The 13701-nt window shown below is 36.8% G+C and overlaps 1 protein-coding gene across 1 annotated transcript in view; it reads right to left on the bottom strand.

Annotated features, from left to right (window-relative positions):
* The window catches only part of LOC134535246 (guanylate cyclase 32E), a 69884-nt gene extending 57477 nt beyond the window's left edge, over positions 1 to 12407 (bottom strand). The window contains exon 1 of the mRNA XM_063374317.1: positions 12344 to 12407. Coding sequence (XP_063230387.1) covers positions 12344 to 12407 — 64 coding nt within the window. The remainder of the gene's footprint in view (positions 1 to 12343) is intronic.
* Between the last annotated feature and the right edge of the window lie 1294 nt (positions 12408 to 13701).

The following is a 13701-nucleotide window of genomic DNA, read 5'->3' as shown; positions in this document are numbered from 1 at the left end:
CAAAACATCATACTCTCAAATCTTCATCAACCATAGGTTCATCATCATCCTCTTCATGCACAGTTGTGTATTGTCTGGCAATAACATCTCTATAAAATGCCAAACTTGCATTCTCCTTCCATTCAGGCCCATAGTGCTTCGACAGTAGCTTATTCACATCATTGGCTTTGGCAGCATTTGGATGGAGTCCTAGTGGAACTATTACTGGATTAATTTGTTGGAAACACTTGCCACGTCTGCAAATACCTTTAGTTTCCATAAGGTCAGTTCGGTAATTGGGTTCCCCTCGAACAAGTACTTTACTTTCTTTTGATTTCTTCAAAATGAACCGCTTCGTGTTACAAAATTTGAAGTGCCATGAACTGGTAGGTCGCACAACTTCTGCAATAGCTGATTTCCAATCGTAGAAAGCAAAACCAGCATTGCCAGGCTTGATTACAGTTCTGAACTCTCCAAATATATCAAAATATTATTGGGGTGACACTATCACTTCCTTTGCTTTTACCCGCTTTTCAATACGACCAAAAACACGGTCTGCTGGCAGGAATGAGTGTCCAGGTACGGGGAAAATGATGTGTACTTCCTTGATGTGTTGTGGTGCTTCACACTTTAACCATTTTGATACCATACCTACCATCATACTATTTTTATTTTGGCCTCCGCAGCCGTCAGCAAAAAGCCTTATAGTTGTTATTGTGTAATCGATTCCAGTATTCTGCAAGCAGTGGTGAACACATGATGAAATTTCATTAGAGCCTTTGTGTGCATCAAGTTCTGTCCATGTGTAAATAAACGCGTTTGTTCTGTTTTAGACGATCCTTGACAAACAGTAAAATTATACACATAGAATTGTCTGCTAAAATAGGCACTTTGATCTGGTACCTTTGGTAGTACCATATTTTTTTGGCAATCAAAAGAAAATGTGATGGTATTATCATGATTTTCTTTCAGCATATCATAGAAAGCTTTCGAACGGAGTTTGTGAACCCTAAATTCGACTCTCAGCCCTTGTTTCACATGCTCATTGTTTTCAGTTTTTATTTTACCTTCAAGTTCAATGCAACGAGAGCACTTATCTGTAGCTGGACTACGAAAGCTGACATTGTAATCATTGTCAAAAATTGTTTACAACAATTAATAATACGTATATACACTTATACCAAAATATGAATATGTTTATGTGATTATAAAAAAACAGTTTTTACCTTCTAAAACAATGTTACATTAGACTTTATATTATGTGGACATAACCACTTTTGATTAATGCAGTTAGTTTGTCCATGGCTGATTATAGGACAAGGCGACTTTTGAAACAGTTTTTATATATATGGACAAGGAGAGTTTTGTAACACAAAACCTTGTGGACAAGAAGAGTTTTGGAACAGTACCTGGTTTTCAAATTGTGTCTGTTATTAGACATGGGGAGTTGGGGAACGTGTTATAATGCTATCTATTGCGCACTTATAAAAGCTGCACAAAACAATAAATAACTCAATTTTCCTTGGTGATGGACAAGGCGAGTTTTGGAACTGGACTACTCAACTACAGTTACACCTAGAGTGTATTAATTATGTCTATTTAATTTTCAGATGACGACGAGAGAAGACCGAAAGTCGTAGGGAATTTACTGTAAATGGACATTAGAAAACTTAAGTGAAGCTCTAAATGCTGTAAAGAATGGCGTCGGGTTGAATAAGGCAGCACAGAGATTTAATTACCTCCAAATACACTTAAGAGGTATGCGGCCGATCAAAAAAAGTCTATTGTACCCATTGGATGACCAACAGATTTACCTCCTGAATTAGAGGAAGATCTAGTGCAGCATATTTTGCACTTGGAGAGATTGTTCTATGGGTGAGTAAATTAGCCTAGGATAGGCTATGAAATTTTTAATGCTATTCACAATAGGGTTAATTGTAAGCGCTAATGAAGTTCTATTATGCTATAAAAGATGTTTTATTTGTTTCAGTTTAACCCGGAATTCAGTAATGAAACTGACATTTGAAATAGCGAAGGCAAATGGAATCACAACTCGCTTTTGCTATGCGACAGAGACAGCTGGAAAGGAATGGTTCTCTGGTTTCATGAAACGTCACCCTGAAATCAATCTGAGAAGCCCTGAAGCGACCTTTCTTGCAAGAGCTTCTGGATAAAACAAAGTTGTTGTTCAAAAGTTATTTGATACTTTGGAAAATCTGGTTGATGAACACAACATCACAACATTCAAAGTGTTCAATATGGATGAAACATCGCACACTGTTGTCCAGCGTCCAAACAAAATTGTTGCAATGAGGGACAAACACCAAGTTGGGGCAGTCACAAGCTGTGATCGTGGACAGAACGTGACTGGTGTTTATGCATTCAGTGCAGCAGGGGTTTATCTTCCACCTATGCTTATCTATGGCAGGAAACGTATGAGGAAAGTCTTACAATTGGAGCACTGAATGGTACAATTTTCTGTTGTCAAGAGAAGGGCTGGATAAATACTGATTTATTTTGTGAATGGATGAGACATTTTATTTCCTTTGTGAAACCATCACTCGAAGAAAAGGTGTTACTGATTCTAGATGGCCACATCAGTTACACCCAAAGCCTAGTTGCGATTGAAATAGCACGGAAACATGGTGTCATAATGTTATCACTGCCATCCCATTGCACGCATCGCATGCAACCATTATATGTGGGCTTTTTCAAACCACTTAATACCTTCGTGAGTAGTGCAATTTCTACCAAACTGAGAGAGAAGACAGGGAAAACTTCGACAACAGAACACATCGCATCACTGGTTGGAGTGGCATTTCCAAGGGCTGCAACAATGTCAACTGCAGTAAATGCATTCAGGACCACAGGATTATGGCCAGTTGATCGACATGTCTTCTCAGATGCTGACTTTGCTCCATTCGAAGTCACAGATCAGCCACCATTAATGCTTCCATAAAAAAAATGTCAGTCATTGATCACCAAGTTGGGCCTATTGCTCAGGTGAACAAAGATCCTACACCAGATGAAACTGTTAGACCTACTGCTAATGTGGACAATATTCTTTCGCCAAATTCAACAGATAAGTCCTATTCCATCGACATCTGGAGAATGCTCGAAGAGGAGAACAACAAAGCGACGTTCTGCTTCCGGTGTGATTCTGACAGGTACACCCCACAAAAACACCCAGTTGCAACCACCCCCCACCATAACCAAACCGAAGAAACGAAAAGTGTTTCAAAAAGAAGAAACAGTGTCTCACCAATCAACAAATACTGTATCGTGTATCGTTTGTGGGGATTCAAATGATGAAGACTGGATCCAGTTTCACGAATGCAAAGGATGGGCTCATGAAGACTGTGCGGACATAAGTGACAAGCTTTATTACTTTTGTGATGTGTGCTACAAAGAAACGAAAATGTAAATCTTCATGCAAAAATTAGCAAACATTAATATCCTACAATTTAATCATACTTTTTACGTTAATTTGGATTGTAAAATGTATTTTTATCATTTATCATTTTAAATCATATTTATCAATAGTCAAAGATGTTGTTTTCATATTAAAGAAATACATCTGAAATTTAGTGTAAAAGTTTGTAAAATCTATGGTGCAGTCCAAATTACACACCATGCTGGGCCAAATTACACGCCATCGATCCAAAATACACGCCTCTGAAAATTTGATATTACAATTTTTTTCTAAGAAACTACTGTCGTTAATTTGAAAATGCAATTTCATGGTATTAGGTGTTCCGCAAAGTAGATGTTTATCTCAACTAATCTTTAATATTTAATAAATGATATTACAACTGTAATCAGAATTGATCAAGAAAATATGCTGATGAAAAATATATATAATTGGGAAATATGTTTGTGAAACTATTCAGCAAGATATTTCAGCTGTCCGGAACTGATTTTCAAGTTAACAAACGTCTCTGAATTACGATAGCATTTATTGTATAACCTTTAGTAAAAAAAACTAATTCAATTAATAAGAATTATCACATATTAAGTAATGACATTAAACGTGGTGTTCTCTTTTAAGACCTTCGAGTTATATTGGATGCCAAGCTTTTTTTCACCAACATGTAGATAATACTATAAGCAACACATGCAGATCTTTAAGTCTTATTAAATTTATAACTTTCTCTGCATCATCTAATTTTAATTAGAAAAGAATTGAAAGTATGCATAAAAAGTTCTTAAATTAATATTTAAATATTTCAGGCATTTAAATTATTTTGAATATGCTACATTCCTATATAAAAGTTGCATTTTCTATTTATTAGACATTCAATCAATGATGCAATTTATATTATGTACATTTTATTACCATTTTTTTTTTGGTTCAGACATAATATCTCGGTTTAATTAAGAATTCCAACTTGCGATTACAGAATTAGTGACACTTTTAAAACCATTAGTAACTATAAAATGTGTAACAAATTATAACTCTTTTTGAATAATCTAGAAACATTCAATGGTAAAAAACGTAAGCAAAAAGTTATTTTAAACTTTTGTAATCTACATATTTATTTTGTATACACCATTTCAAATTCTGTTTAAGATTTTTGTGAAAATCAAAGTAACCACTTAGTTAACATGAACTTTATCAATCTTTATCTATCTGTGTGTTGTGTTGTTTCATGTTTTGTCGCAAAGTTATTTATATGTATCAGTATATGTGTTAAAGTGTTTTTTGGTGTGATTTTATGTGTCATAATTCGTTTATAGGTGCTGTAAGGCACAAAAAACTACATTTAAACTTGATCTGACAGTTCTAATGAATCAGAATAATATGCTACGCATAGTAAAATTTTTTATTTCCTAATTTTTGAAAGACTGCAAGCCTGGAAAAGCCCACCAACATTCGTTGTACGAGCCTTTGTCTCCCCTAGAGCGCCTGTGCTGCTTGACCTGTGCCTTCTACACTACACAAAATTATTTTCCTCGTTTTTCAGCATCTTAAAAATACATTTTTTAGACTTTAAATAAGTTAATATGGATATTAAAAACCTTAATATCTGAGCTTTTTTTTGTGTTCCATCGCCCTAATAATGAAAACATTACATAAGAAAACCTTTGAATATTTGCTTTGGAATTGTACTCATTAAATAATTATGTACAATTATTTTTAATTATTCCAGTGTGGAAAAATGTAAATTCTATGAAGCTAGTTACGTTATGATTTTACGAGTAAGGCCGTTTTCCTCATTCCGTAGACTAAATTTTTGCAGAATTCTCCTTTGTCCTTTTTAAGTTATGGCAGTTTTCCATTATGCTACTTTTCCGTTGCTTCCTTCAAAACGGGAGGAAAAGTGCCATAATGGAAAACAACAATATTTTTTTTACAAATCGTCGTAATAAGAATACAGTGCTGCTCCCTATAACATTTGTTTATACTAGTGCGCAATCTATGCGGTGATTTGTGATTGCAACTATGACAGTCAGAAGCGTTATCTGTAGGCTTTAAAGTTAACTTGAGTAACAGCTAGAGGGTTGACAGCGCTACCTGCCGAGTATTCTATACTCCACTTCGAGAGCAATGCTGCTGTACTCATTCCATGGAGTATATAAGAAAATATGGCAGAATTCCGTCTCGTTATTGCAGTTTTCCGTTATGTATTTTTTCGAGGTCTTCATTAAAAAACAATTTTTTGTCAAATAATTTTCTATAATTTTATGTATATAAGAGAAATAATTTTTATTTGCACAACATTAAAATAAATTGAAATTTATTTAATATTTTGTTCTTATTAAATTAAATGTTTCTTATATTCTCATTTTTGAACTGGCACCTTAGTCATCGTACATCTAACTGGTACTTCCATACTAAGCACGCTTGTAAAGTATTTTACTTTAGTGTTAAGATTAGTTGAAATTGTTACACAAATTACAAGTCTCTGTAGGTTACAAGAGACTGTATGAAACACGAGTGTAATATTAACTTGTGCCTTGTAAACCTCCGCTTGTAGTTTTATGAAACAACTTCCTTGGTTTTTTCCTCACCTAGAAGGAAATTGACTTGTGTATTGAAGGCTTGTAGTTTTTTTTTTTTTTTTTTTTTTTTTGCGGCACTACGATAACACGTTGTTCTCTCATTCCGAAGGGGCGTGTTCGAATCCTGGTTCGTACATTTCGCCTTTCCCCGGGTCCCCCATGAGTCCGTCCCCAATGCTTGTTCTGCTATTGTGTGAGTCCGACTGTGTTTGTTCCGGTGTGGAAGAGACCCAAAACCAAAATTAAAATATTTTACTGCAACCTTATTCACACAAGCAAAACCTAATTTCCTTGTGAGTTGGCTAGTTTGCTAGTTAGTGCATGGAGTCTACTTCCCTTCAAAACAAGCCTGAGAACTTCTGGCCAATCAGCAAGGTCGTGAAGAAACACGCGTGACTATGATTGGCTCCAGGGGTTTTGGATGGAAAACCCAAATATAACAAACTTTTTGTTAAGCTTTTCGGTTTACCTGTAGGTAAGGATGTATGATATAACCAGAACTGGACTCCCCAAAGGGTAAAGAATCATTCTCCATTCGGAAGAATAAGAGTGTTGGCCACATAACATGAGAATAAAACTTTCAAGAAATTGGGCTTCGAGTGGGACAACCCCCCTCCTCTAAATGGACATGGAAGAACTGCGCAACTGCTGGAAGGGCATTGGAGACGTAAAAAAAATGCCTCGCAAAACACAACAATATTGTGAGTAGCCAAGCGTGGCCTAAGAAATTGGGAATTATGTAAACTGGAGAGAATTGAGCCCAAAAAAATATTCCGACAAGGACCAAAGAGAAAATACCGATGGAAATCAATTCAAAGCCGAAAACGCTTTCAAACTAAGGCTGCGTTCACGCAAGCGAGTGCATATGAGCCTATTACACGGCTGTGCGAAGTCGGTTCACAACTGAAATCCTACTGTTAATTTCTGCCAATAAAATTTCTCGATGTAGCAGACATTTCGGTAAAGTTACTAAGTTATTAACTGCCAAATGATCATCGCGTGACATCTGACCAGTCATTTCTCAGCACAGTTTGTCAGCATATAAATAAGGATTATATAAAAAAAATTAGTCAACCATTCTAACCACGACACATTTTTATTTACAATTTTTACTAGTGACTTATAAGTAACAGCATTACTTAATTTTTAAAGCGGAAATCACACCTGAGCATTGTAATATCTCAACGATTTCTTGCCACACTACGATTGATAAGTATAAACCGTTACAGTCCGCAAAATGGCTTCCTACTCTACTCTCGTTGGTTGTTGCGCCGTGCGACCGTAACAGAAATAAACAGTGCCTATTCATTTCCCTTCCACGAGCTCAGCCTCTCTCGTGCACACGTCCGTGCTACGCGCTGTTGTGAACCGGCAGGTTGGGAAACATGGCGGTCAGATACCTACTGTCACTGTTAAAGTTTTTTTTTGACGTGATAACGTCTAATAAATCGATGAACGCCAGCTGCACGCACGAAAAAGAGTCCCGTTACGCACATTGTTCCGTTACCCTGTGACCCGTTACGCTCATTGTACGCTTGCGCCGCATATATCTCTCTTCCACTCGACTGTTTATAAAGTGAAGTGAAAAGTTAATGTGGTTTTCATTGCCAGGGGTGCAACAACAGGGGGGGGCGCAAGGGTATTTTGCCCCCCCCCCCCTGAAACCTTGAAATGGGGGCAAACGGGGGCAAATAAAGTGCTGTGTAATCAATTTTTAGATAATAAAACTGCTTAAATAGCACCATTTTCCACCTTGAAATACAAATTTTCCCGGGGGAACGATCCCCCACCCCCCGCTTCAATAAGGGGGGGGGGATCGATGATTCTTTATAAAAAGGTATATTGCCCCCCCCCCCCTCTATGGAAATTTAGTTGTTGCGTCCCTGTTCATTGCTTATTACAACAGTTTCGGCAATAAAGGTTAATTATTCTTGCATTTTAAAAATCTGATTACTAGTATAATTTCAAGTATTTATTCTTTTATTGTTAAAATAAAAATGATTCCATTTTATTCATAAAGTTTGCAATCATTTCATCAATGTTTTGTTATGACGTTGTCACGTTAAACTATCGTCCGTAAATCGACTTTACAGACAAAAAAAAATTTTTCAATCGTGAATCCAGCCTAAGAGCCGGACGCAGTTGTGCCAATCCTGGAGACGGGGAAGTTAACACTTGACGTCTGACAGTGGAAGGGTTGCCTCTCCAACTGTTTAAAAGACATGTAGGTAACAGTTGCGGTATCGCGGATGTGTGTGTGTGGTCATGAGGCTAGGGCGCCTCGCTGTGTCTGCAGGCTCTGCGGATACACAGAGCATGTCGCGTCCAGTGGCCTGACTTGCTATTCCTCAATCTTTATGGTTTTGACGTGATAACGTCTTACAAATCGATGAACGCCGGCTGCACGCACGAAAAATTTTCACGTTCCGCCTGAGCCGAGCGTGCAAGAACCGGCAAACCTCCGTGCGAGAAAATCTTCTATAATATCAAACAGGTTATGGCTGTCTGTTTTTAACTAATTGTTCGTGATTACATTTTAACTAATTATTTAAATTAAATTTGCAAAAACTGTAAATAATATTTGAAAGTTAAAAAGTATGCAATTTTTCATCAATGTTTTCTTATGACGTTCTCACGTAAAATTATCGTCCGTAAACTGACTTTACAGACAAACCCCCCCCCCCCCTTTTTTTTAAGTTATTCAAGCTGCAGAGTAAAAACATTATTTTATTATGTACCTTTTCTGTAGATCTAATTTTGCTTCATGTTATAGATTTGAGTCCTGCTTGCAATAACCCCACTCTTTGTACTGGTAACTTTGTGACTTCATTTAGAAATAATGTGCATTTTCAGTAAATTCTGAGGTAATAATTCACCCACTGGTGTTTCAGATCTCCTTGATGTCTAGTGAAGCCTTCCCTCTCAAGATTTACGTTCTGGCGTTTCTGCGACTGCGCCATACAGATACATCACACATGGGTGAAGTTGGTAGTCATGTACCACGCGTTGTGCCAAATAATTCCTTCGAAGAAGATGAAAACCTTAACAATGAGACCTATGAGCCAAATGATGACCCAAGTAATGGAAATTCAGAAGAAAATTATAATTTTGCTGTAGAAAAGAAGAAACAACCCATAAAAAAACAGAAAACGCAAACCTGACATAAGCAACCGGAATAAGGAAGGGAATATATAATGAAGAGAGAAAAATAATTCGTGTGAGAGTATGAAAGACTATGTTCACCTATACATTGTGTCTTGGTAGTTGGTGTTTGCAGAACTGCTCTTAAATGCTCCAAATAAATATTAATGGCCTACAGTCCAAAATAAAAGAGTGTCCATAAATTGTGTTTACAACATGGTAAACAAACGAAGAAGTTCCGCAGATGGTAGATAAGCAACGACGAAATAAACATATTTAAATACAGTTTACTGTTCTCTGTACTACTATACTATTACAATAAGCTTTGTAGATATATGTTTTTTTTGACGTGACAACGTCTAATAAATCAATGAACGCCTGCTAAACGCACGAATAAATGTCCCGTTACACACATTGTTCCGTTACGCTGTGTCCCGTTACGCTCATTGTACGCTTGCGCCGCATCTATCTCTCTTCCACTCGATTGGCCTATGCGTCTGAGGAGAAGAAAGACAGCGGCAGCACACAACTTATAAAGTGAAGTGAAAAGTTAATATGGTTTTCATTGCTTATTACAACAACAATGTCGCCAATTAAGGTTAATTATTCTTGCATTTTAAAAATCTGATTACTAGTATAATTTCAAGTATTTATTCTTTTATTATTAAACAAAGTAGCATCTGTCGGCGAGTGCAGTTATAATAGGTTATGTTACAATTGACTAAAAAATTATGTTGATTCATATAACTGATGATAGATATTTTATTACAGTTTATTTATATGAAAACTTGTTCATAATTATATTTAAACTTCATAGCTAAACGCCAGTTTTTAAAATTAATTACAAGTCGTCTACACGTGAACTGTTTCGTCGACTGTTTATAAAGTGAAGTGAAAAGTGATGTGGTTTTCATTGCTTATTACAACAACAATTTCTGCAATAAAACTTAATTATTCTTTCATTTTAAAAATCTTATTACTAGTATAATGTCAAGTATTTATTCTTTTATTATTAAAATAAAACGATTCAATTTTATTCATAAAAGTTTGCAATCATTTCATTAATGTTTTGTTATGACGTTGTCACTTTAAACTATCGTCCATAAACCGACTTTACAGACAACCAATTTTTCTTCAAGTTCGCCTCTGAATAACGGAAATTTCATTTCGGCTCACAAACTTGTGTGACTTATAACTAACTGCCTACTTTTACTCATTTTAATGTTTGATGGCAATTTTTACAAAGTTCTCCGCCCCTGCATTTGCCTTAGGTACACAACCCGCATTCCTAGCTGCTTGGCAAATCACCTAACTTCACGCCAAAATGATTATTGTCATGGATTTCACTTGCACTTTTTCCGTCAAACTACAAGGTACCGTTTTATTCTAATATAACTAAATCTGCCTTTCTTTTTACCCGTCAGTAAATAAATTTTAGAAATCGGCCAGTTATAATTTCTGATTATTTTCTATACATACCCAATGAATGGCTTGTTTCAAGCATAATTAGCTTCGAAGATATTCTTTATTATTTATAAACCGGATTTACTTTTTTTTTTACTTGAAGAGGTTGGAGTTTATGAAATTATAAAAATTGAATTTTTAATGATTCGTTGTTAATTTTTTGTACACAATATTTTACCTCCCACTTTATTAGCTTTGAAGATTTTATTTTTTACGGTAAAATAACTCTCGTTCACTGTCCAACAACGGAGAAAATAAAAATCACAGTACGTAGTACGTAACTCAGTATGTACCTATATTGTTTATGCACTTTTTCTTATTTTCCGCTCTAAAAGATTCGAAGATATTGATTTTATTTTTAAAACAAACTTACCATTTTTACACCCCTAATGGGTGGAATTTCAAATAATGGTTAAAGTAAGTTTGTAGTGTTTGGTTGTTTATTATTTTTTCCAAGTAACCTACTGATTTGTTAGCTTTATAGATATTAATTTTTTAATAAAAGAAACTTAATTTAACGTTCAAATTTAAAAAAAAAATAAGAATAAAAATAACTACGTTTCTCAGCATGCATGTTTTTCTTTCCTCCCGCTTAAATTTGTACCTTTGACACCCTTTAGAGGTGAAATTTCGAAAAATGGTAAAATATAACTTAGTTTGTTTGGTATGTTAATTTTTCAGATTCATAATCTTTATTTACGCTTTATTAGGTTCAGATATACGATAATTTATTGTAAAACATTTTTTTTTCTTAGTTTTCGCTCATTTAGGAGTGGAATTTTGTAAGTATATCATAGATATAGCCCAATATTTAATTAAACCAAAATTTTTCCAATAAAAATGTTTCTCCGCTCTGTTCAGTAGTTTTCTAGTGATGCCGGAGCAGACAAACAAACAGCCCGACTAGTGCACCGTGAATGTAAACGAGGAAGGGAAACGGAAACCCCTCTACAGTTGCAACAGTGAAAGAGACGCCGTTTCTGCGTGCCCGTAGCGGCAATGCCTGTGGAAACGAGCTCACAGGTTTGCGCGACTTCTTACATCTCTTACGACTCTTAGTGGACATCAGTTGTAAACATTTGTGACACAACAACGAATGCAAGGGATGTGTTGTGTTAAAAATTTACAGAAATAGCCCTTAAGCAATAGTATGATTTTTAAGGGCTATTACTTGTTGAAGTTAAGACTTTTTTTAGCCTTCTCTTAAGCTTAACCACAGTATTACTCACATACGCAAAAATAATACGTCATAAACTAAACTAAAATAATTAATAGCTTGAGAACTAAAATCCAGGCTTTTGGCACTGCTAAAGAACACGGAGAAAAGTTAATAACATGAAATATTAAAAAGAACCTAAAACAGGAATGCAGCACATGTGGTTACACGCACTCAGTGGCGACCTTGGACGCTGTGTCTCGCCACATCACGTGTATGAGCCTCCCAGCTCTGCATACTCCAGTCCCGCTGCAGGAACAGTGCTGCGTCTCGCGGCGGCGATACGAACTTCAAGGTCCGATTTACGAGCGTGTGCGCAAAAACCAATCGGTTGCAAGAAATAATCTGGGCTTGATTTTAAATCCGTGTTTCATGAAGTCGCAACCAGCCAAGCTGGCCATGATACTCAAGACGGATTATAAGTTAAAAATCAACCGTAAACATGCATTTGATGCCAGATTTTGTGTTGGATTGTCATACACCACATGACAACGGTCAACAATGAGCACGAGGCGGGAGGAAGTGTGGAGTGAGGCTGACCTGGCGGGCAGGCGCGCTGACCCCGGCAGCCCAGCAGAGCAGACACGACCAGCAGCGCCCTCATGTCGCGGCGGCCAGCAACACACTGCAGCCCCTCTCTCCCCTACAACCCTCCCCAACACTGCGCAGTAGCGCTGCCAGCGGGGAAGCCTTCATCTCACAGACGAGAGAGCCACACCCGAAGTTCCCCGAAGTTCATGCTCGCTTTCCCCCCCCCCCCCCCCCCCCGTTCTATCTCATTGTATAAACCAGTGTGGCATTAACTTTTGCGGTCGATTAGGATAGGTTAGCTACATTATAAATACTTTAAAACATTGTGGATGGTTGGTTATATCAGGTAAGTAAAAGTATAGCTACGTTAAAAATACTGTAAAATCATTTTATGGTTGCTTAGCAAATAACTTTTTAATATGTAGCTATCCAGGGCTAGGAAACAGTTTACATGATTTCACTGTATTTTTAATGTAGCTATCCTAACCAAATAAACCGTCCACAATGTTTTAAAGTATTAATAATGTAGCTAACCTAACCTAATTGACCATTAGTTATCATGAATTACAATGAACAAAAACAACCGAAGATGCACGATCGGGAGTTTGGCTCTCTCGTCTGTGAGATGAAGGCTTCCCGCGCAGTAGCGGGGTGCCGGGTGCGACCACGGAACAGGGAGGGCCACTCCTGCAGTGGAAGCCATGTGGCGCTATCTGTCGGGTGAGCCCGTAACTACTACCGAAAAGAAAACTCCGGATACAAGCTTTGAGGTTAATGATGTTAATTTATCTACTTGACAACTACTTTATTAAAAATAATGACTTCGGCTGTGCAAAAAAACACTTAATGATGTTTTATAATTAAAAAGGGGGTTTTGTTATATACAAATGAGTAGGAGATGCAAAAATTTTCTGGTATGCCACACCACCAAATATTTTGCTACCAAAATAGAGAGAATTAATTTTCACTGGCTTGTTTTCCTGATAATAGTTAATGTATTACTTCTCACCAGTGGCGTAGCCAGGATTTGTGTATGGGGGGTGTTAAGAAGCATGCCCCCCCCCCCCCTGTATTAAAGCCGTGGGTCTGGGGGTCCTCCCCCGGGAAAATTTGGATTTTTAAGGTGTAAAATAGTGCTATTTTATCAGTTTTCGGTACTTAAATTTAAATATTTTAATATTTTTTTATTAATTTTAATATGAAATTTGTTTGAGTGATGAATAAGAAATTAGTTAAAGATTTGGTGCTAAGGGGGATGGGGGTTTGAACCCCTAAACCCCCCCCCCCCCCCGGCTCCGCCCCTGCTTCTCACAATCAATGTACCTATGTTAGCAATATATTATGAAAGCTAGTATCTAGCGGGCACA

The sequence above is a fragment of the Bacillus rossius genome, chromosome 8 (assembly GCF_032445375.1).
Source record: "Bacillus rossius redtenbacheri isolate Brsri chromosome 8, Brsri_v3, whole genome shotgun sequence".
In the NCBI taxonomy this organism is placed as follows: Eukaryota; Metazoa; Arthropoda; class Insecta; order Phasmatodea; family Bacillidae; genus Bacillus; species Bacillus rossius.
The sequence above is the reverse complement of the archived record's forward strand: the minus strand, read 5'-3'. Positions and strand labels throughout refer to the sequence as shown.